This window comes from Cryptomeria japonica, chromosome 1, assembly GCF_030272615.1.
Source record: "Cryptomeria japonica chromosome 1, Sugi_1.0, whole genome shotgun sequence".
NCBI lineage: Eukaryota > Viridiplantae > Streptophyta > Pinopsida > Cupressales > Cupressaceae > Cryptomeria > Cryptomeria japonica.
Window position 1 is genome coordinate 311704082 of NC_081405.1, and position 26352 is coordinate 311730433.

The 26352-nt window shown below is 31.6% G+C and overlaps 1 protein-coding gene across 1 annotated transcript; it reads right to left on the reverse strand.

Annotated features, from left to right (window-relative positions):
• Window positions 1-12988: 12988 nt before the first annotated feature.
• Window positions 12989-15819, reverse strand: LOC131049722 (GDSL esterase/lipase 6-like). Its single transcript, XM_057983786.1, has 5 exons — window positions 15583-15819; window positions 15332-15493; window positions 13778-14014; window positions 13344-13602; window positions 12989-13236 (listed from the first exon to the last, which is right to left on the reverse strand). Exons 1-5 carry the CDS (start codon window positions 15817-15819, stop codon window positions 12989-12991), a joined length of 1143 nt encoding a protein of 380 aa, XP_057839769.1.
• Window positions 15820-26352: the final 10533 nt, after the last annotated feature.

Genomic DNA, 26352 nt, shown 5'->3' on the forward strand with positions numbered 1-26352 from the left:
ATTTTCAAATTCATTATCAATTTTCTCCAATTGGTCAATGGTATCCCTAGTTAGTGATTCATCCTCATCATGAGAAATATGAAAAGAATGAAGATAAATGACATCATTTGTTGGGTTGGAGGAACCACCAACATTCTCATGAAATAAGTTATCCAAATTAAGCTCCATATCCTTAGTAATTAAACCTTGGGAAGCCTTAATTATACAACTTCTTCTCATAAGAATATTGTAGGTAGGACTAATGGTAACAAAACTCATGCACAAAGAAGGGAAATTTAAATGCACAAATTGAAGAATGATTAAACAATGCAAAATTTTGTAAAAGTGATTGATTAACCAATTAATTAAGCAATTTGATTTGTGACTTTTACAATTATAAATTAGGGTTTTTGTGAAATCAACCTCTAAATTTATGTAATTCAATTGAAAATGAGACATATGAGTGCAAATTTGAATGTTCAAATGCATAAGTAATTAGATATGAGACAATGAATCCAAATTAGGCAACCCACAAGTTCAAATTTAGAATTATAAATTAGGGTTTGTGTGAATTTAACCTCTAAATTTATGTAATTCAATTGAGAATGGAACTTGTGAGCATAAATTTGAATTTGAAAGTGCATAAATAATCAAATCTAAGATCACAAATAAAAAATTAAGGTGCAAGATTTCAGGTTTACCAAAATGCAATGGAGTAAAATTGGGGTTAGGGTTAAATTAAGATAATAAAATCACTAAATGTCCTAATTTACCATTACATTGGGGAAAGAAGGAATTTGATAGGTCTAGGCTTGATAGACCAAGATCCTAATTTGATTCTAGGCCTTCTAATGGGGCTCTTTCTTCCTTAGATTGAATTAAATTTTTGAATTGTTAAAGATTAGGGCAAAATAGTGAATTATTGAAGAGATCGAGCATAAATAATGAGCTACAAATGTCATGCAAAGCCACCAACATAGAGCTGGGTAGAAGAGGATGATTCAGATATGTTCCCAGAAGTTCAACCTAAATTTTTGGGACTGTGTTGCTGGTCACCCTGGTCCTCAAAAAATTTTGTCGTCAAAAGGTGAACCTGTTTGTCTTTGCAAATCTTGTTGACCCTCTTGAACATAGCTTTGCACTTGTTCCTACACATAGTGAAAAAGAGGGAAATTGTTGGGAATAGGGGTTTGCCTTGGGTCAAACCCCAGTTTTGGAATTAACGATGAAATTGAATTAAAATGTAAATAAAGTACCACAATAAAATACTTTCCTTTTCAGGGAAAGGTTGAAAATGAATGAAAACATAATAATATACCCTTAATGAAGTTTTGTTTGTTTTCACAAGGAATTAGGGTTTCATTTAGATAGTCTTCATAAAAACATATAATATGAATGTCATCTCCAATGCTTCATAGAAGACTGATTGCTTGCTCAATTGATCAATTAAGTGATTGCTTAGGATTGAAATGTGAGGGTTAGACCTCCTTTATACTTGCTGGTCAAAAAAAAAAATTGAATTTCTGACATTGGCCGACATAGGATCTAGGTCCTTGCCCAAATTAGGTGATCATTATGAGGCCCCAAGATGGGCCCTTTTTGAGAGAAACATAGTGTTGGGTACCATGGTCTTGGAAATTAGGGCTCTAGGATCAAGGGGAAATAGAAAAGATAGTGAAAAGTTGTGTTTGATACTTGGTGTGAGCGGAATCAATGCTTCAGTTAGGCCTTAGAGGATGAACACCAAAGTGAGGGCTAAGTAAGGACAAAATTATAGGTGAGTATAGTTTAGGATGCTACAATAGGAAACTAAAAACTAATGAAAGAATAAACGACACTAAATTGAAATTCTCTCTGTATAGTAGTGGTCGCGGGTAACTTGGTAGCTTGACTCACTAGTGGTTGCGGGTAAACAATGTAATGACTTGGTTGCAACTTGAACTCTAATTATCAACTATGTTAATAGATTACATAAACAAATTATATAAACTAAATAAACCATAGCAATGAATCTATAAAACTAAAAACAATCTAACTTATGCATTTTTAGATATGAAACTAATCAAAGAGAGAATTACATTACCTCAAGTGGCCCTTGCTTGAGGAGATGTAACCCGAATCACAAACAACCTTTTAACTTAGAATGTTGCTAATCATCCACTTTATTCATATTGATAAATGCATACCATTAGTAACAATACTTAAAAATCTAGGTGAAAATCTAATATGGATTACATATGCATGTGTTCTAGAAGATCCTCAACTCAGGTAGAATAGGACTTAAATGAACAGTTTGCGAGAGTGGAGCAATTGCTTTCCTAATCCTACTAAGAACATGTGTCAATCCTCCCTAGCACCAAGGACAACTTATTCCAAATAGAAACTGAAACATCAACTAACTCTAACATGAGTCCAAATCCAAATTGGACTTTTTATTCAAACAGTAACCACAAGACAAGAATGCGTAGAATTCATGCACATGGATTTATGAAACACAACTCCATTATTCCACAAATTCCTACAATCCTTTCCTTCATTTATTAGCAAGACAAATTCAATACAACTTTTTGGTTGATAACCCTCTAACTTCTTCCACATAAACAACAAGGCACGAGTTTCTTTGGCTGCAGACTGACTACAAATCCTTAAGTCATATGTTAATTTCCCAAGACAAGAATTTATCTGCATTAGCATCATTTGCAACACATTGACAATATATCAACCATATAAATTCTCATAACATATTCATATATCCATTTGTCATATATATCATTATCTAGGTAAAAGTATGGTTTGAGATATAGTTTAAAACACATAAAGTCCAATAAAAGTAGCAATAAAGAAAGTGAAATAGTGGCAATCATAGGACTTGTCACTCTAATTGCAAGACAATATTGTGAATTTTTAAAACCAAATTATTAATTATTGGTGATGAATTAGAGCTCAATTTTTAGAGATGTACATTGATGAAGGACATGATATGAATTATTCTCTTTCCTAGCTCTTCTTTCTTGTTTTTTCATCACATTTGCCAAAGAAATAGGAATGCAAGATTGTTAACATGTTCTTTTAATTCCTCTCATACATATAAATCATTTCATTCTATATGTAGAAATTAACCATTCCAAACTTTTACAAAAAATAGTTTGATATTCAAATAAAGACATTATAAACAAAATATAACATGTTATATAATTATTTATTGTTATTAATTAAGAATAATTTTGATGAATACAATTGACTACTAAAATTAAGAATAAAATATAAAAAAATCAACTAAACCAATCTTCACTACTAGAAATCTCATTTTATCTATCAAAGATTCTACACGCTCAAAGCTCCATTATAGTGTCTATAAGGTCATTTGCTCTTGTGGTACTCCTTACATTCGAGAAATAGGCATATCTATTAGCCTAGGATTAAAGAGTATAGTGCTAACATTAGGCATAACTACATTGATAAATCTACCTTAACTAAGCATTCATTTATCACCAACCATCACATTTGCTTAGAGAACACCTAGGTCTTAGTCAAGGAAGATAGCTTTTTCAAAAGGAAGTTGCATGAGAAAATCCTTATTAGATTTCACCCTACATATCTCAACCAAGTTGAGTGTTAGCACCTTAGTCCTTCCTTGCATCCATTATTTACCTCTTTATCCAACCACCCTAATCATTATTGATCTTTCTCCATCTCCTCTCTTCTTCTCTCCTCTTTTTTCACTTCCCCTTTTCCCCTTAAATCACCTTTTCTTCTTTTCTATGAAGCCTCCCTTTCTCTTTCAATCCTACACTTAGGATTCCCTCGCATGCCATTTCACCTCCTCTTGCTTTGACTTCCCCTCTCCATCCCCCCACCTCCTCTTATACTCCTATTTCATTATCCTGAACACCTCCTACCCATTTTTATTGGTGGTGGTCTCTTATATATTTCCTTTGTATCATCCCTCTTCTTCCATTATTTTTCTTTTTCTCTCTTACTCTTGTGATGGCTTATCTTTTACCCATTTTTTGTCACACTGCACTTCCTCACCCTTCTTGTTGGGTGATCTATAATCTCTTGCCTTTGTCTTGGATCTCCTCTTCTTTATTATTTTTCTGTTACCCTCACAAGTTTTCTTTTCTTAGCTCAATTTGTGGCATCTTACTCTCCAACCTCTATATGCATTAGTCTCATCTTTATGTCCATTTTGTATATTTTCACTTAGAGGTTTTTTCCTTTATCAAGAATTTCAATTCTAAGTTCAATTTTTGAACCTTTTCTTTTGGTTCATAAGTTCAAGAAATTCTCGATTGCCCAACTACCCTTAAAGAATATTCTTTTTTTATCGGTCATTTGTAGTGTATGAGCCTTTGCAGTTGGCTAGTTAGGAGATATCAAAACCCATGTACCCTACACTAGCATGGTTCGACAGTTCAACATTTTACTGACTGTTGGACTCAAAGCATTTGCAACTCTTGAGGTGTTGTCTTTTCATGACGTCAGCTAGTTCAATTCATTAATACCCATTGAAGATGTAAAAATAAAGCCTAAGATCTTATGAGCCAAGATTCAAATGATTTGACATCATCCCAATGGAGAACCTGCAAGCTAACAAACATGTAAAACCAAAATGAAAAACACACATGCACATGCATTAAGCAGAAAATCTCACTCCATTGCACTTCTATCAACCAAGATCTTGTGTTAAAAAATGATGCTCTCAGAAGCACATGCACAAGAGGCTATGGTGAATGAAGATTTGAGATGAACCCAAAGTAATCAAAGATGCAAGATTGATCAAAAAAGCAAAATGCAAGAGTGCATGAAAGATATCAAAAAGATGCAAACAATGGATGATCCCCAAATGAGGTAGAGAGACTGTTTAAATAGAAGTTCAATTCGTGGATCCAGATTGTGGGATGAGTGTGGGATAAAGAATAGGATTTGAGAGTTTAATCCCACATGTGTGATGTGGATGTAAATGGGTAGAGGAGAAAGCATAAATGAATAACGTAAATGCTTATGCATATGTTTGTGAAAATGGATAAATAATAATATTATTATTAAATATATAGATGATAGATGATAAATAGATGATAGATTAATAATATTATTAAATGATAAATGAAATAATTATTAATAATGGATAAATGATAATACAAATATTATTGATGGTATATAATAATATTAATGAATTAATGATGGATAACTAATAATATTAATGGGTAAATGATAAATAATAATAATAATATTACTGATAATATTGATGATAAATAATAATAGATGGAATAATGCATGAAAATGAAATGGATCTACCCATGATTAAAGCCAATTAGGATGAAATTTTTTATGTGTCTACATTTTGCCCCTTTGAGACAATGCAACCCTATCATGTTGTTTCAAAGAAAATGATAAACTAATACATGCCTCGAAGATATCTTGGAAAGGATGATGATTGATATGATATGCCCCCTTGAGAGATTGATCTAACAAATTGATGGAGATTGATCTCTCGATATATTATGAAAATGAGATTGGATGATTGATATTGCGTAAGTGATTAAGTTGAGATGTACATTTGATGAAAATGCATAATTAGTTCAAGGCGTAACTGAACAATTGATGAAAATGAATAGTATAGCCAAGTTGATAAGTTGGTTAAGCTCATTGAGCTAATAGGGATTCATGCTAGTGCAAGATAACGTGATCCAATGATTAGCTGATTGATCTAGGGGCGTTGAGATTGTGAGAAGCAAGTTGATTGATTTGATAAAGCGATTAAAGATTCAGGGACATGCAATAGCTGGATAAAGCATTTGATTGATCTTGCTGCAATGAAAAGAATGAAGAAGATGATGAAAAAGTGAGATGAAAGGGGTGATGAAAGGAGAAAAGTGATGAGAAAGAGGATACGAAGGTGATGAGAATTCTTGTACTTTTTTTAAGTGCTTATATCATCATTATGCTTATTATGAAAAAAGGATAAACTCATCTAGATATGACTTAGACCCAAATGAATCATCATACCAATCGCATGCAGGAAAACACATCAGTCAATCAAGGAATGCCCTAGTTCACATAAGACCCATATGCCCTCGATGATCCTAGACAATCATGTCCTAAGATGAGTCATCATATTATTAAGGAACAATCCACAAGCAACAAACAAGTGAACATGCCCCATCCTCGCCTTTCTAGTCAAAGACATCCCAGAGATAAAATTTCTAGTCAGAGACATCCCATAAAAGCTAAAAAATATGTCATAAAAGATAAAATATGAAACAAGCAAAAGACAAGCAAATAAATAGACATTATGTATTATACCAAAATGATCCTTGTCTAGTTATCGTGTTTGGTTTGATAAGTTGATACGATGTTGTTATGTCTGCTCAATCGTAATCTCATCACATCATGATTTTGTTGAAGTTCAAAGCTTTATGCTCATCTGAAGTGTTTGTGTCTTCATAATGTTTATTAAATGTTTTTGGATTTTGATGAATTTTTAAATATTTTTTAAGGACATTTTATGATTTTTATGATTTTTTTCAGGATATTTTATGATTTTTAATGATTTTTTTAAGGACATTTTATTATTCTTATAATTTTTTTAAGGATATTTTATGATTTTTATGATTTTTTCAGGACATTGTATGATTTTTCCAAGATATTTTATGATTTTTCTAGGATATTTTAGGATTTTTTCAAGACATTTTATGATTTTTATGATTTTTTTAGGACATTTTAGAATATAGTTCATTCAACCATGAGACTCCAATTATCCCAACTCACTGGTAAGGTTGAGGAGATGCCCTAGTGAGAGATAATATTAGCTTATTATGTAGGAGTAGCATGTGCGCGGGTCATGCAAAATAATCCACAAGCTATGATGGGGGTGGGAAGGTTATTATGGAATGGGAGGGTAGATATGGATAGGGCATGATCAAGTAGAGTACTGAAGGAAAGATGAGAAAATTCTCTACGCATGGTGCCGTTTGCCTGGTTTTCACCATGGTACTTACCCATGGCGCCTATTTGCTAAGTTCTCACCAGTGGACAAACTTATTTTTCTTTACTATTTTTTTTTTATTTTTCAATTTTTTTTTTGTGTCACAAGGCACTTGTTTGCCAGGTTTTCACCAAGGTGACAATTTTTTATTTTTTTTCACTTTTTTTTTTGTGTCACAAGGCGCTTATTTGCCAAGTTTTCACCAAAGTGATGATTTTTTTAGGGCTTTTTCTCATTTTTTTGTATTTTTGTAGGATCTTTTTCTCATCATTTATGTTTTTGTAGTTTTTCAGGTCTTTTAAATAAATTCTCAGAAATACTTAGCTTTAGAACCTATGAAGGTGACTGCTATTGATTTGATCTTTGAGCAGTTCACGTTCTGGAGTAGCCAGCTGATATGCTCCTAATTCATATGTTGCAGTAATGATGTATGGATCTAGCCAATTTAGTTCGAATTTGCATTTTCCCTTTTCTCAATCTTGCTGAGAAACTCAATATATTGACTGGATGATCTGTATCTTTATCTGTAGCCTTCCTTGCTGAAGAAACTAAAGTAGAATTTCTAATGTGTGCCCCACATAGGTCCATATACATATCAACTAAAGAGGTTTGGGTAACTTTGATAGCAAAGCCCTTCGAGGAAGTTCTGCAAAAGGTCCATTGATGTGATGTATCACCAAAAGGGGATGGATGTATGGAACAAGTGGATGTAAGATGAAGGCTTATGAGTGTGAAAAGAAGTGAAAGTAACATGACATGATGGAGACTTAGGATCAACAAGTATGCCTTTTGACTTGAAATTTTAGAACTTTTGCCCCTAGTTATTGTAGCATTAAGGGAGATCAATTCTCATTCTTCTTTCTTCATGGGGTTTTTACCTTGAATTTTCTTTTTGTAGAGTCCAACAGCTTTTGATTTGGATTTGGACTAGAAATTTTTTTCTTATTTTTGACTTTTGACTTTTTCTTTTCACAACTTGATTCTTGATCTATGATAAGTAAGGGTCTTTGTGATTCTGGTTGATCCAATTCTAGGAGAGAAGCAAAAATGAAAGGAGTGGATGAGATGGTAACATTTTATGACTTCTCAAAAGGGTTGGCAATATATTCAATGGATTCTTTGTTAGAACCACTCGCAGGACTATTGCTATCAAGAGTTGCTTGCACCTCTACAGGAGATTTGCATTTAGGATTAGTAGCCACAATATTAGATGATTTGTACCCAATTCCTTGATAATCTGGATCGTCTTGTTATGCCCTTTCATCATATGGAGCTTCACATTTCATTTTTGGTTTACCATAAGTTTGAGGAGATTCTAGTAATTTTTCAATACAAAGAGCATGACTCATAGAATATTCTCCCACTCCATGTTCTTTCACTTTTATTCTAATCTCAACATCATTAGATTTGGATGTGGATGCTTTCAAAGATTCAGGGTTAACATACACTTGAGAAGGAGGCGCTTCACGACTGTTGGGAATTGTGGATTCAGTCTTAGAGCTAAGATTGTTGCAATACATAAAAAGGATTTGGATCTGTCAGCATTGTAATTTCAACCCCATTTTGTGGGAATTCGATGCACTGATGGTATGTAGAGGATACAACTTGCATTGCATGGATCCATGGCCTTCCAAGGAGAATATTATAGGTCAAGGGGAGATCAAGGACTTGGTAAACCACATCCTTCACCACAGGTCCCACTTTGATAGGCAATGTGACAAATCCCTTAGATGAGCGTTCCTCTTCATCATATGCCTTTATCGTAATCTTTTTCATTGGATCTACTGCACTTTCAACAAACCCTAGTTTTGTGACCAATTTTAAAGTACAAATATTAAGATTCGCTCCTTCGTCTATCAGAACTCGCTTGATCTTGACTTTGTGGACAAGGACTTCAATGTGTAAGGGCACATTATGTGGTTATTGCATGGATGAGTTGTCATTCTCGGTGTAAGTGAGAGAGCGAGGGGAGGGAATATGTCCCACCAGGCATGCCAAATGAAGATGCAAAAATAAAGCCTGAGATCTTATGAGCCAAGATCCATATGATTTGACATCATTCCAATGAAGAACTTGCAAGCTCACACATGCAAAACCAGAAACAAAAACATACACACATGTGCATTAAACAAAAAATCTCACTCAATTGCACGTCTATCAACCAAGATCTTGTGTTAAAAAATGATGCTCTCATAAGCACACACACATGAGGCTATGGTGAATGAAGATTTGAGATGAATGCAAAGTAATCGAAGATACAAGATTGATCAAGAGAGAAAAATGCAAGAGTGCTTGAAAGATATCTAAAAGATGCAAACAATGGATGATCCCCAAATGAGGTAGATAGACTGTTTAAATAGAAGTTCTCTGGGTGGATCCAGATTGTGGGATGAATGTGGGATAAAGAATATCATTTGACAATTTAATCCCACATGCGTGAGGTGGATGTAAATGGGTAGGGGAGAAAGCATAAATGAATAATGTAGATGCTTATGCATATGTTTGTGAAAATGGATAAATAATAATATTATCATTAAATATATAGATGATAAATGAGAACCTTTATAATTGTGGCCATTTCAAAGTGTGGCCCAATACCTATTTAAAGATACCTCAATAATTGTGTGCTATGAGTACCAATAAAGATGCACAAATAGTCCAATTTCAGTCCAAAAATGCTAAATATCCGAGATTAAAAGGACAACTATTGATACATATGACTTCTAACTATATTTTTTATTTATTTGAAATTAATAATTGACAAACTGAATAAGGAAAGAATGAACCCTAATTGAAACATGAATAATAAGTAGTATTTATTTGATGCAAGCCCACCCTAACAAAGTCTTGCTACACAAGTAATTTATACATTAATGACAGGACGGAATTCAGGGTTCAAGTGGATTGTTGACCCCACTGCCAGTAAAATAAGGATGAGGTTGCAGAGCTAATTCACAGTTCCATGCGGGGTCCACTGCTAAAGCATTCACAGAGTTCGAATCAAGGCCAAATATTTCTTGGCTGCTGTAATTTCTGAATACACAGTGCACATTTTTGTGGCAACTTGAAAATGATGTTATACCAAAACTGAAGGGCCCACAGTTGACGTATTGAAACTGTTTATGATATTATATATTCAAATTATATGTAAGGAGGTCCACAGAAATCAACGTGAATCTCACCAAAAATGAGTGGATGGAGATTAATTCATAACTAAAAATACTTGAGTTTGAAACACTCGAAAAATACCAACTACCTACTCAATATCGAGTCTCAGCTGTCAAAAGATTTGAAGGAATAAAAGTGGGAGGGTCCATTGACTGGAAAAAATGGATGATGGTTGTTGTAAGTTAGATTCCTTTACTTTGTCACTAAATATTGATTTTTCTAAAATGAGATGGTAAAACGAATATAATCTATGTTTTGATTAAATTGATGTTTGTAATTTATTTTGGAAGGTATATTTTGTAAAATTGACAATACAGATAAACCACGCACTTAAGTAACATATTTTTATTTGGAATTAATGTTGAAATTAATTTTTTTCTTTTTTTAATTAATGATGAAATTGCTGGGTCCGTTGAAAAGTGCAAGAGATGATGATAAAAATTCTTTTGATGTTTGTGACTGTAACCATGATACGTTTATTCCAGAAGCATCGTATGCTTCATTCCATTCCAACACTCCAAGTTCAATGTTGGACAGATTTGCGTCATTGATAATGCTTTACTGTAAAGGCTGGGCTCTATTGTCAAATCCATCCCACTGTCATAATAATTTAAGGATCCTCCAGAATTCGCTTTTTTAATTATTCGTTTGAGGATTAATGCTATTTATTAACCATTTTTTTATCATTATTAACTCATACTTTTGTAATTATTCGTACCATTTCTTTTATCATTATTAACTCATCTATTATGAGTAAATTTTTTTATACATGGTACGAAAGCTAATCTAGACAATTATTTGTCTCTTTCCTCTAGACATTATGTAGGGAAAAGTATTTGACTTTTCTCTTAGGTTAGATAAAGTAGGTGGTGTTTGAATGTTTGTCAGCAATGTAATTTATGCTTGAATTTTTGGACAATTTAAACATATTAATAGTTTGATATGATTTATTCTTTATTAACTAGGAGGTAAGAGAATATAAGAGAAATATTTGTCTTTAAGTGTCTAATTAAAAGTTTATATTTTTGGTCATAAGAATAGATAGATCAAGTGGTGTTGAGTGTTTGTTAGCATGTAATTTAGGTTTGAAGATGTTAAAATTTTATGGAAGCATTGACATGGTAGATATTAATTATCTAGGTCAGTGTTTTGACAATCTACAATAGACAAGATCTAGTGAAACATGCATTAAGAGCATACCTTTGATACCTAATCTTCAAAGTGAAAATTAATAAGAAAAAAATTAAATTCCTAAATAATTGAAAAAATTATTTTAATCATAATCAATCCCTGACTATAGTTTCAGACATACACTATTAAAATGTCCAAAATTTACTAACAACCTCCTTGTTCACTAAATTATTGGCTTTAATAGCATAGATCCAAAAGTTATCGTTGATCCATCTCTCAACAATTTTGTCTCTAATCAATTAATAAGTTAGTAATTAGAGAGAATTATACCAAAAAATGTCATCAATTAATCACAAAAGAGATGTATAGAACACATGTGACTTGGGGAAGTTTCAAAATATAGAAGCCATTATACTAATCTTAGTCTTCTTTTTCATTTATGATTTTGGTTTCTAAAAATATAATTCATTATATACATTTGGCACAAACTAATTTAAATTTTATGTAGTTTTTCTTTATGGAAACTATATATTTGTTTTATTATGTAGATAGTATTATTGTTGATTCAATTTGGTTCTATTAAATTTAATATTTTTTTATCATAGAAAATATGAAATCCATATTCATGACTAAGGTATTATGCACTATTTTTATCATATAATATTGTTTATTTAATAATATGTATATACAAATATCTTTTGGGTAAATAGATTTTTTTTTAATGTTAAGTGAATTTTTCTTTATCAAATTTATCCCTAGATAAAGCATTTGAGATATATTCATTATTTCATTAATGATATTTGTTTTTATGTGTTCTCTTTAATTATGATTTAGCTTTATTTGAAATGTTGTTCTTTTGACACTTTAAAAAAAAATATTTTATTCAACTTGATGCTAACACTAATTTTTGTACTACTAGTATATGTTTTTAAAAATAGATAGAAATAAGTATCAATTAAAATAACAAATAAAAAATAGTTAATATAAATGAGTACTAAAAAATAAGTATGAGAAGAACAAAAAAAATATGATAACTTAAGAAAAAAGATATAGATTCAATCAAATTACATGTTAATGGAAAAAATAAGTTAAATATAATGTACCTATATAATGCCCGATACATTTCTCAAGCTTCTATACAAAAAATACTAATGTAATGGAATATAAGTAGAAATGATTATAATAAAAAAATACTACTTCTAGCATTTAAGTGTATTGATTTAATTTTTAAATATAAAACTCAAATTTAAACATAAAAATCCACCAAAAAATGCTTCTATCATAAATTTTGTAAAAAACTCAATTTTATTTAATTTATTTATTGTCTCTCAAAAATTAAAATTTTGGTTTATAAGGATATGTTTCTATAATAAATCTTAAAAAAACTACTTCATGATTTTGTTTTATATTTTCTACAAATTATTTATTAAATCTCTCTCTAAAAAATCAAGTTTGGATGTAAAGATATATTTCTATTGTAATTCTAAAAAAACTCAATTTTTTCCATTTTGTTTTATTTTATTTCTACAAATTATCTATTTATTATCTTTTTAAAAAATCAATTTTAGTTATAAGGATATGTTTTTATTATAAATCTTTAAAAAATTCAACATTAATTTATTTTCTTAAAAATGCGTTCTCTTCAATTTGTTTGCAAAAGCCAAACTTTCTAATTTTAAAACAAAATAAAACAGGGAACGAGGAAACATAATATTTTCATAGTCAATGACCAGAGCTGTTCTTACCCAAGACTAGGGTAGAAAGATTAAATGGGTATATGTAAGAAGAATTCCCGGACCAAATCTGGCGTGAAAACATGGAATAAACTTTTTCAGTGGGATGAGTTCCATCCCAGTACAAATGTGCGTTTATATCGTTGCAAAACACAGGCTGTGGCTTCGTCTTTCCACAGCTCACTTGTGCATGAAACATTCCTGATCCACAGCATGCTGTCGTAAAATCCTTAAATCCTGCATCCCAAATTTTACATTCACTGCTTACACTGTTTCAGCAACAAAATAGCTAACACTGGGTTAAAAATGTCAAAGCTAAAGGACTTGTTCAGGATTTAGCTTACCATAGGCTTTAGCCTTTTCGAACATGTCCATAACATAATTGTAAGTATTAAGTTGAATGATGGTTGCCCCATCTAGATTTTGATTGAGTTGAGCCACAAGGTTCTTGAAATTATTGTTATATTCAATAACCAGCTGGCTTGGGAGATCCACACATTCACCTTTGTCTTCATTATATCCAGCAAATCTGCTGTAAGGAGTACACCCCACAGCTGGAATGTCTAATACAAGGAATTTCCTTGCCCCACTATGGTAAAGCCTCTAACTCACATAGCAAAATGATCATTAGCATAAGTTATCCCTGGTTTACTTGGTATTTGTATAAGATTGCTTTAAAATCAATTGGGTTTTGATCATCATTCTTCTTCTTTCTTCTTCTTTATGAAAATCACTACTATTTGCAAATGAGACGTAAGCTGAAAATTCTGCAACTTACTCGTACATACTGATCGAATTTCGCTAGCATCAGCTTGACGAACTGCTCAAGAGTAGTGGTGTTTTGGAGAGTAGTGTTGGCTGTGTAGTAGGCAATATCGTTGCCTTGAATTGCAATGCAATATAAAGACTTTCCTAAGTAGGATTTAGCTTGGGCAGGTCCAAATGAGTTCGTTCTCGTTAGATTAGAAGAAAACTCTTCGAATAGCTTTACTTGGTTACTCAGACTGATAATGTTCTGCAAGATTGAAGACGATGAACCATTGAATTCTTTTAGTGATTCATATAATAATAAAAAGGAAATTCGTAGCTTGTTCATTTAACAATCCCAGGGCATGTTTTCAAATGGGCATTTTAAAACAATCAACAATCAGTATGGATGTTTTAAAATAATCCATAAATATTAAGAAAATGTAAGTAATATCTATACAAAATTATCTACAATAATTACCCATTAACATTAAGAAAAGATTAGACATATCTATTCAAAAATATATACAATTGACTCTTAAAGTTAATCTTTTGAGTATTATATGAATTGTAAAAAAATTAGGTCAATTGGTAAACTATGTTTTAATGATTCATATAATGATAGAAAGAAAATTTATAGTTTATTTAATATTTTTCTTTGAAATGGACTATGTATTATGATATTGGCATATTGCTATCAGAATATTGTATTGTTTTCAACTTAAACTCATTGACTCATGTTTCATGACAAATTCTAGTGCAGGAAATTACTAGTGCAGGAAATTGCAGAAAGAACAAAAACACATAACACTCAAATTTACATAGAAAAACTCGATAAAATTATACCCAAAAAAAACCATGGGCAAAATATCTTTCGTATTGATTCTCAAGAAATTTCAGAACAATCTGAACACTGTATATCAAAAGACAACTTACTAATTATAGTACACAACTACATGTATAACACATGCCAAAAATACTATTTATAGTAAATCTCCTAACAAAACTTGCTATTTATAGTAAGTCTCAGGACGAGCCCCTAGAGGCATACTAGATGACAATCCACGATGACTCAACCACATCTAGATGAGATCAATTTGGACTTCATATGTATATATATTGTAGTCACATAATGTTTTTTTCTTGTGCTCTTGTGTGTGTTGCCATCAAACAGATTTTCTAATCCTTTTTGCAGAGCATCATATATATATATATAAAATTTTGATGAGAGACAGGTTCTTTTCAACCACTACTCTTGAAATACAGATCAATAAGTTTACTCGAAAACTACATAATTGAATTCTGATAGCAATATAAAAAATATCAATAAACTATGTATATTTTTAAATCAATAATTTTGAACAAAATTAAAACAACCCATAAACAATAAAAAGAAAATTGGAATTTGAATTCAAAATATATACAATTGATAATACTGCATGAACTTCCAAAAACTCATTTCTATCAATATTTGAATGCTGCATGAACTTCCAAAAACTCATGCCCATTTCATAACCTATTTTTAACTTTTGAAGCAAAACTCTTTTTATAGCAGCTAAATAAAGGAACGGAAAGAAGAATAGACCGATTCGGCGCCCGTTGAGTCGAACAATCCGCTACCTCCTGATGCAAAATTTATCCCTCTTGTAAAATTGGCCTTTGGTTTCAGAAATGGAGGAGGAAAGGGGAGCCCCAAGTAATTAGCTGCAACCAAAATCAATGCATCATACACCTCCAATATTCTGATCTATAATGAGTAAATCTGGATCACAGTATCCAAAGAGTAAAAAAAAAGCAGAGTATTTGGGTCTGAAACATCAAATTATACAAACCCACGAAATCAAAAGCGGTGCGGCCATTGGTAAAGCGACCAGTTGGGTGGGGGAAAAAGGAAACGCCATATGGTGTGAAGTTTGCACGCAGTTTACTCTGGGGAATGTAGTTATTGTTTCCTGCGTCTGCTATTGAGTCTCCGAACACAAAAATGGCCGGCACATATGGCTGTTTTACAGCAGCTACAGAGCGAATGATCATCCATAGCCCAACCAAAATACTCAGCATTGATTTCTCCATTCTCCCCCTATAATCCATCATATCGCAGCACGCCCTCTGAATCTCTAATTCTTCTCCTGTATACTTATCACAAGTAATGAGATGTGGGTAGTGCTCAGAAGCCGAGTCTCGTGAATATATATACAGATATCTATGAGAGGACGGAATTCACGCTTCATTTGGATTACTAACCTACTGAGAGGGAAACGAGGACGAGATTGTAGAGCGAATTCACAGCATTCACATTTTTTGGATTGAGCTTTTCTTTCCGATGAAGACAACTTATTTCTTGGCAAAAGAATGAATGACGGGATGGATTTTAATGATATCATGTGTGAGACCAAAATGTGAGGATTATAATCGAAAAAACGATGTCTATCAGATGTAAGCATTGAAATTGGAAAATTAAATATATAAACAAGTTAAAACCACATCAGATCAAGTTGTAAGCATTGAAATTGGAAAATTAAAACCATAAACATTAAATAAAATTTAATTTCTATTTTAGGAATCTCATTAAATACCTAAAAGTGTCCATCCATTTATTTCTATCAACATACAAGCAAGCATACATAATGATACAAACACAAAATGATTTTGCTCCAAGTCATTGGTTGTTTGATTCAAATGTGAGTGAAATAAGGATGAGATAATTCACAATTCCATGCGAGCTAAAGAGTTTGAATCCATTTTTTCTTTCAGATCATCGCCGCGTATTTCTTGACAGGTGTAATCTCCGAATACGCAGTGCAGATTTTAGTAGTGGCGACTTAAAAATGACGGTACAGAAAATCTAATAAGAGATTGATCCACAGTTGACGTATCTCTATCTAATAAGAGATTGAAAGTGATTTATGTTATATACCTAAATATGAAAGGAGATCGAGAGAAATCCACAATGATACTTACGATATTAATTCATAACTGCAAAACTGGATATAATTTGAAACACCGCAAAAACACCAACTACTTGATAATGAGTCTTATCACTTAAATATGTGAGAAAGTTTTAAAGAAATAAAAACAGGAGCTATTAATTCTCATGGTGGATTAGACAGTCAAGTCGTTGAAATCCACCCCACTGTCATAATAAGTTAAGGATTACGATTTCAAACTATTGTCTGAAGCATTGTCTGCAGTCATACAAAAATAATAACTTTATGTTCTATTGTAATTTTTAAAAATTTATAATGCATCTTTAGAGAAACTATTTTATAGATTATTTTAATTTTTCTTTAATATCAATTTAAGAATTGAAGACTATCTAGAATATTATAAATGATTATAAATAGTTTTTTAAGAATATTTTGAATATTTTTAAATATTAATTTAACAATTTAAGATTTTTGTTTTAGAATATAAATATGTTGATATTATATTTTTGAAATTATAAATGATTTTTTTCTTTTTAGAATATTTTGAAGATTACCTTAAATATTTTTTTAATATCTATTTAAAAATTCAAGATTTATGTTTTGTGTTTTATAATGTATCTCCTTAATATTTTTTTAATATCAATTTAAGAATTGAAGATTATCTTGAATATTATAAATGATTATAAATGATATTTTTTTCTAGCATATTTTCAAAATTACTTAATATTTTTAATATCAATTTAGAAATTTAAATTCTTTGTATCTTGAATATTGAATTCTTTATATTATAAATATATATTTTTTTCTTTTTAGAATATTTTGAAGATTATCTTAAATATTTTTTAATATTCATTTAAAAATTTAAGATTTAAGTTTTGATTGATTAAAGAAGGAGAGGGCCCAAACCTTTTACATAACATGGAGGAACTCACAAGCAGTGAGACCACCAACACCAAAAAAGAGGAAACCCGTTTTGAAAGAGAGGCTTTTGAGTGATGCACCGAACCGACAGGAACAAGCGTCCCAAACCCTCAATAATCTTGCATTCTTAGAACATAGGAGTTTAGGAGAGCACTCCAAACCATAATCCAAACAAAAAAATTTTCACTAATAATGAAAAAGCTAACAACGGGTTTTGAAAGGCTTCCCACAACCTTTAGTCTAAAGGACCTCCATGAACAAAAGTCCCAAAAGTAGCTAGTTTGGAAGGCATCTAGAAACATCCTAATTGTAGATTTTGAAAGGCTTCTTGCAACCTTATTGAAGAGAGAAACACATGACCATCTCTACAAAAAAAATAACCAAAAGATAGTTGGGTACAAACAAGTTCAATGGGTTTTGAAAGACATCTCTTAACCTTTTACTAGAAGAAATATTTGCAGACAAAGCCACTTTGACCACCTCTATTGGTTTGTTGTCTGCAACACCACCAGGAAGAGGCACCCTCTAGAAAATTGAGAGAGCCCCTTTCCAACATCGAAGAGGGATACCTAAAGGGCATCACCTCAAGAGGATGCATTAGAGGTCAATGGGAAGTGAGGGAAGAAGCATCAGCCCAAGAAGAGAACAACAAACACGAGAAGAAGTTAGAAATCACCGTAGTAGTAGGTAGGAAGGTAGTAAAGCCTTCATGAGTTAAATGCCCATAGGGTAACAAACCGTCAATACACAACCAAATCAAACCCACAATGAGAAATAGAGATCCAACTCTATAAGGGAAACCATCATCCAATGATCAATGCATAGTCGTGAAAATCTAAAGGACATCAACCAACCCCCAATAGAGTAGACTCCACCTAAAAAAGGAGGCCCAAAAGGGTGAGTTGGTCAAGGCACAAGAAACCCCACCCCAAGTGGAGTGGAATCCACAAATCCATAGCCAACAAGAGTAGGACAACATGACTCTAGAATAGAAATCTTGAAGAGACCTCAACGCCTCCACTAAGGTAGACTTCTCCAAATCAACCATATCTTCAAAACTAGCCAAACCAGACCTATGTACGATTAGAAGGAGAGGGACCCTCATTGGACCTAGAATGGAAACACATGTCCCCATCTGGGTAACCCAAGAAAATAAGGTACCCATAAAACTAGGGCTCCAAACAACAAAGTCCTATGAATAATAAAAAAAAGGGTCAAAGGAGTGAAAACTCTCATGAGATGTCGAGAATCTTTAGCTCTGAAATTGCTATCATGAGAAATAGCCCCACAAGTGGGGACAATGCTATAATAAGGAATGTTGTGCACATGAGAGCATATAAGAAATCTAATGCCAAACATTCAATGTACACAGGGGAAGGCACAAAGCACTGAGGAAAAGGCAGTCCCTACCCGATCACCCCCCTCCCCATCTAGATCCCCTTCTTGCTCAGCATTGCCATCATCCATTAAAACGCTAACGTCATTGCTCCCACCATTTGCCATGTGTTTGATTTAAGATTTATGTTTTGTGTGTAAATTTTTGTATTTTATAATGTATCTCATTTTAGAGAAATCAACATTGATTTATAATATTTGAATATAAGATAATAATGAGTTTTTCTTATTAAAGTTGAACAAGTATGTTTTTTTTTCTTCCATTTCATCTATTCCTACGAATTGTTAGGGAGATCAACCTAATGAATGTCTACATTAAACTTATATCCCATTTTGTTTTAAAATATAAATTTACTTTGTTGTTTGAATTTAGAATGTTGGATCTCATTATGAAAACACCTTAAGAGTTTTGTAATGTTGTGAGGGTGCTGTGATTCATGTTGAAAATGCATGAGTTAAAACTTTATTAGAAAGGGAAAACACATTTCCATTTGCGATCTTGGTATTAAACGTTAAAACTAGACATTTGACTTCCATGCAAAAATGTAAAATTTATAATTTAATTTTTGATTTCACATTTGAAAATGTGAACCTATCGACATTTTGCTGCACGAGTATTATTTATTTTCCATCTTATTCAGTGATTAATTAACTCATGCTATCTTAAATCATTTTGATTGGTGAACTAGATAAGTATTGAGTAAATATTATTTTTTAATTTTAGGGTAGATAAATTACGTAGTGTTTGATAGTATGTAATTTAGGTCTTTAATTTTGGAAGATTTTATAAACATGATGATGAGGTAAATATGTTTTTTGAAGTTTCTTATTAACTAATAGGCAAGATAAACAAAGAGGTTCATCTAATTTTTCAAATTTTAGAGCTCCAATTTTTCTGAGATTTAAAATAAATGATATTATTTGGCTAATGTCAGGCAATAGCGCCATTCATTTGGCTAAAATCCTGCATTTCATCATCGCACTAAGAATATTGAACCGCGATATCGTTTCATTCGAAGTGTGTTTAAAGAGGGCAAACTATAGGTTGAAAAGATTGACACTAAGGTGAATCCCGCTAATGTGTTGATGAAGGTAATACCAAGAGAGAAGTTCGAATTCTGTAGAGCTTCTCTCCGTATTGTCAAGATGTGACAGTAGGGGCAAATCAGGCAAATCAGGGAAAAGTCTGTAATGTGTTGCAGCAGTCATTGGATTTCAAGTGGGAAATTGTTGGATATTTTGAAGCCCAACGGTCATTTTTCTTTCTTTCTAATTATTTCTTGACCATTCACATTTTGGATAAGGCATATGTTTATTTAATGGATGTAAACTGTTGTTGTATGTAATTGTAAAAATAGAAATTAATAAGAATTTTCCCTGACTCTATAAATTCGATGTCTTATTTGTGATTGTTTGTTTTCTGTTTTAATTCTTCTTCTACACATTTGTTTATTCACACTATTATTTACAAGATTATTTATAAGAAAACATATTTAATTCTATTTAAATTTTTCATGCTTCTGTAAAAACAAAATATGATACTTTATCTCTTAAGAAAGGATAAAGTAATAATAATAAAAATATTATTGAAACAATTTCAAAAATAAATTCGTTGGCAGGTGCAGAAAAAGAAATTGCATCTCTCCTTTTCCCCCTGCTCCCACTGCTTTTGATTTCATGGGTTGGTATAATTTGTTCTTAAAAATTATTAATCCTCTTATTCAATCTGTTAAGATACAGTTATCCACAGAGGGTATTATTGCTAAGTGCTCTGATTGTAATTTTAGGCCCTCTGGTATGATGGAAAAAAAAAGTGTAAAGCTAAAATGTAAAGGTAGCAGCAGAAATGGTCGAATCGGAATGAAAGAATGTGCAAATTTCCAAATGTGAAAGGTGCGGATTCAATACAAACAGCTCGGAGTGCATGTATCATACAATATTTTGAGAGGATATTTGTGCAATCTTAGGCAATTTTCTCTAGACTTTGACAAGCCCATTATAGAGTAAGGTAAATTTGGGTAACAATTAAATGTGAAAATGTAAATTGAAAAAATAAATGTACTTAATTTTGATGAATGAATGTAATTAATGGTTTAATAATTTTTGAATGTTTTTGGATTACTAAGAAAGGATTACAACTAGTTATTTGTTTATAGATTAGAATGTTACATTTATATTTTAGGGTTAAGTTTGAGAACGTGAAATGATTTTTTATTGAAGATTTGATTTGGTAATTTATAAAATTTGTTTTATGATTTGTTTCTAATTATTCTTATTTTTTTTAATATCTAACATTGACGAATATTATAGGAGAAATGTTGTTAGTGGTGCAAGTCAATACATTCCCTTATGTAAATAAATATCAGATATTATTGAGGAATAATGATGTTGCCCAATCATTGGCAAATGAGTTGTTGTTGTATGGCCCTCAATAGTTAAATGAATGAATGGAGATTTTTAATGATGTCCATGAGACAATGGTGTATATCCAAGCATGGTATTATCACCATTTTCAATTTGTGTGTTAATTAAACCATTATTTGATTGAATGATCCATGCAACTCAATGAAACTATCAAGCTCTAGCATCCTATCAAATTCAGTCAATTATTCATCATGAACACCATCTAGCATTTTTTGCACCTCCCTTTTTGTAAATAGCTCAACTATCCTTTCTCCCTATATGCTAATGTGGTCTATTCTTATTGGCTATGACTCATGTCATGTGGACCGATTCCTTTGTGCTATGATATTCCTTCCAAGAGCACCATGTGTGATGATGAATGTGATTAAATTTGAAGGTTGGCTCCTCATGAATGTTTTCTCGTGACCATGCCAATTTAACCTACAATACAAAGCTCAACTTAGTGAACACTTAGAATCTTAACTTCAAATATTATTTTATAATAAAACATATTTATCTCTATTTAAAATTTTCATGCTTTTGTCCAAAAAAAAAAAGAATGTTCTATCTCTTCTCTTCAAAGGATTGTGTATTTGAAATGGTTTACCTTAAAGAACAATAAGAATATTAGTGAAACAATTTCGAGGACACTAAATTCAGATGAAGATTTCTAAAAAAATTATTTAAAATTTAATTTGATGATGGTAATACTTCCATGAAAGCTTTCCAACATTAAAAATTATAATTTACCATCCTAGGACCATTTTATGCTTCTTACGTAATAGCATCTAAATTTGACCTTACTTTCATACCATTACATATATTCTTGTCATGTATAAAATGGGCAATTCTACTATATAGTACATGACATCCTTACATTTATCTTCTGACATCCTTTCCCAAAGTTGTCATTCCTCTTCATCTAGCCCCAACAAATTGCTTTCTTGTACAATCTTGTTTTTCAAAATAGAGTTTCTTGAAGTTGTTATTTTCAATTGGGATGCAAGTGAACATCACCAAGACCAAAATCATGATTTTTTCATTGAAAATAAAAGATAAGCATATTGCCTTTGTTTTTAAATGCAGATCGCTAGATATAGTGAAAGAATACAAGTATCTTGGGATAGACTTTTACTATATAAGTTTAATTGGGAGACTTGTAGAACAAAAAGAATACATGGAGATTGGAAAACCTTATACTTATTTCAAAATAGGTCTAAAAAAGAGGAACTTTGGTATTGGAAAATCAAAAAAACCTTTTTTAATTTGCTAGTCACATTGGTTGTACTTTATGGCTATGAAGTGTGGGGAAGCGACATGTCAAATTGCAGTTGGGGACAACTAGAAAGAATCCAAAAACATCTAATAACAAGCAATCTCAAAGTTACAACTATGGTCCCTTAGGAAACACTTCTAGCTAAAGCAAAAACTTTTACTTTATAATATCAGTGATAATCTGATTGATAAGTTATTTAAAGAAGGTTGAAAACATGGATAACCATCATTGGCTTAAAAAGGTTGTGGAGGATATACTAGACTGTATGAAGAAAACTTGGATCAAGCAAACACAATTGGATGAAAAAGTGGGGCATCAATTTACATGAATGTCCTAGCACCAATGTTGGAATAAAAAGTTATGTGATTGAAAAATTTTGAACTATTATGTGGACAAATCAGATTGGATAGGAAAAAGCATACTACGTCAAAGAGTTTAACCCAATCAAGGATCATGAAGAAAAAACATATTTATGGCAGCTATTAAAGGGAAAGTGAGGTTGTTAGTTGCACTGTTGAAGAAAAAAAATATTTATGGCTTATAAGAATATCCATTGTCAATACAAAAATGGCTTGAAGATTGACAACATGCAGCAATTATTTGACACAGATAAACCAGAGGGACATCCTCCTAGTCAAAAATTCATAATAAGAGATCCAACATTGAAAAGAATTTGAAGATAAATTAAAAATGTTTATTTCATTTCTATAAACTATTTAATCTGATGATGAACGTCATTAAAATCTTTTTATTTATTTATTAGATTTGCTGTAACAGTTTGCTGTTCTCTTTCTCTGAGAGTGTATTGACGGCTGTCTTATGCGTAACTCTTTCAATATTAAAAAAAGGAGATTCTCGCGTTACGAGTGTATTTTATCCCTGAAGACTTCCATGAAAATGTGACCCCGTCATTTCTACCCTGACAACAATATTATGTAGTTCACGATGGGAAGAAACCAACACGTTAATCAATTCAAAAGTCCATATTCGTTTGTCAACTGGCCCACAGCGTTACATATATTTTTGCAGCAGCAGAAAGTGAGATATGTGCTGGACATGTTTGTGTTGGGAGACTTGTTGGTAGGTGCAGGGAAAAGTCATCATATCTATCATTTTTCCCCTGCCCAACAAGTCTCTTTACCAGTGGCCGCACTGTTTTGACTTTGTGGGTTTGTGCAATTTTAGGCAGTTCTCTCCAGACTTTGACAAGCCTATTGAAGAGTAAGGCGAATTCGGGTAACAATTAAATGTGAAAAGGTAAACAGAAAAAATGATGAATGAATGTAATTCATTATATTTTTTGATTAGGAAGAAAACATTATAATTAGTTAGTTTTTTAGAGATTAGATTCTTACATTTTTCTTAGGATTAAGTTTGTGGTCGTGGAAATGATTTTCATTTGAACATTTGATTTGGCAATTTGTATTTTTTGTTTTTACTTTTAATCATCTTATCATGTTTTATATCTAACATTAACAATATTTAAGAATGTTATGGGAGGAATGTTGTTACTAGTGCAAGTGGATATATTTCCTTAGGTAAATAAATTTGACATTATATTGAGGAATAATGATGTTGTCCTATCATTGGCAAACAAATTGTTATATGGTATGACCCTCGATTATTTGGAGCACCATTTTAAGTGCATAAGACACTAGAGCATCACTTCGCCTTAATACCAAATCCAGGAGCATGAGTATATACTAGTATAGGTAAGAGGATAGATTCCTAGTGTTGATGAAGATGTTAGTACATGACATGTAACTCACAATTTGGGGAGGGCATTGTGAAAATTGCTATGTGAGTTTACACAAACTAAATAAAAATATAAGTTAATAGTTTAACTCAAATACTAGTTAAACACCTAATTATTCATTTAAGACAAAAGGAAACAAACATACTAAAAGCATGCAATATACTCTCACCTATTTTTCCTTGATGTGCTTGGCTATGGTGGATAGATCCAAGGATTTGCATTGGATAGAGTAAAATTTTAGATGCTCACAATGATAGCATACCAATATATCTAGAGTTGTGCAAATTTTTTTTGTCACATCCAACTTATAGATTATTGGATGAGGGAATTGAGTGATAAGATGGATTGGAGAGATCAAGGGATTTCATTACTTAACATGATCAGGGGTATGCGGATTGGACAAGTTCCATTCTGGGTATTAGGAGAGGACAAGTTTCATGTTAGGAATGAAGGTGGAAGGTACCCCCAATATTTAAAGAGAATCATAGGTGATGGTTGTGCTTTAGATAAAGTGAATGGTCGATAGAAAAAGGTAACATTTTGGAAATATGTGAAGATATCTTCCATAAATTAAGTACTCCAAGTGCACAAGTGGCATAGCATGTTCACCCACTTGGGGAAATGAACTAATAAAGTCATAATTAATGATTAGAAAATCAATTAATTTGATTAACTTGGTTAATGTAGAGTGCACATAATAGGAAAATTAAATAACTATATTTATTAATTTTTTTGATGAGATTAAATAAGCATATAGATAAATATATTTAGATTTACCTAGTTGACGTAGACTATAAAAGATGAAGATTGAATAGATTAAATGGAGAATTCAATGAATAGTGATGAATAGAGAATGAATAATCATTTAATGAATTAAATAATAAGATATTATTTAATTAGTTTTGGAAGAATAGTGAATGAATAACAATCAAATACAAATAAATAATTATAGAGGAAGTAATAAGTGATGACATATAATGATGATATATCACATTTCAAGCATGTATAGATTTTCCTCCTTTGAATTAGTGTTATTTTAAATAAAATATAAAATATAGCAACTTCAAATAAGAAAAGGGGTCGTATGATGCCCTAGTTGATAAAAGAAAATAATAAATGTTGTGGCAAGGTGATGCCCTCTTATGAGGTTAGGTGGTGAAAAATAGAACATGGGTGAGATCTTGAAACAAGAAAATGAATGGAAGAATAAATAATAGGAAAAAATATGAGTATATAAATGAAAGAAAATTAAAAGTTAATAATGTGAGTGTAAACAGATTGGTATCAAAGCTAAGTTTCTTCAAAGAAGTTTAATACCTTGAAGTATATCTAGGATGACACACTTTGGTGCTCAAGAGGGTCTCTCTATAGAAGTTGATGATAAACCACAAGAGCCAAGAATCATTTGCAAACAAAACACCTATCACACAAAAGAGAAGAATCCATGATTGATGCTACGCAACCTTGAGATAGAACTAATCCAAAGAGTAATCTGATAATTAGATTAACTTGTAATAAAATTGGAGAGTTACAATGAATAAATGACTTACTTTTGTAGAGAGAAAGGGATGCCATAAGCCTAAAATTAGGATAACTAAAGAAAAAAATGAGGAGATAAATTAAGGTCAACTACAATTAAAGTAGAAGTGCAAAGCTAAACTAGAAGGACAAAACTAAACTAGAAGCACAACTAAGTGAACTTAAGCAAAAAACCATAACTAGTTTTTAAAATACTCTAACACTATCTTCAAATAACACCTTTTTGATGCAACCAATTATTGTTTCACAAAGAAATAAAAGAAAAAAATCTAAATTAAAAAAGAAACTTCCTATTATTATTGTGAGAGAGAGAGAGAGAGAGAGAGAGAGAGAGAGAGATTATAAGAAGGATTTTTATTCTTGTAGATACCGCATTGAATAATCAATTC

Coding starts and splice junctions, on each gene's coding strand:
- LOC131049722 (XM_057983786.1), bottom strand. CDS start 15,819: ATGGAGAAATCAATGCTGAGTATTTTGGTTGGGCTATGGATGATCATT. Junction 14,015..15,331: donor ACTCAACGGGCGCCGAATCG/GTCTATTCTTCT, acceptor TCAATCTTGCAG/AACATTATCAGTCTGAGTAA. Junction 13,603..13,777: donor AATTCGATCAGTATGTACGA/GTAAGTTGCAGA, acceptor TATGTGAGTTAG/AGGCTTTACCATAGTGGGGC.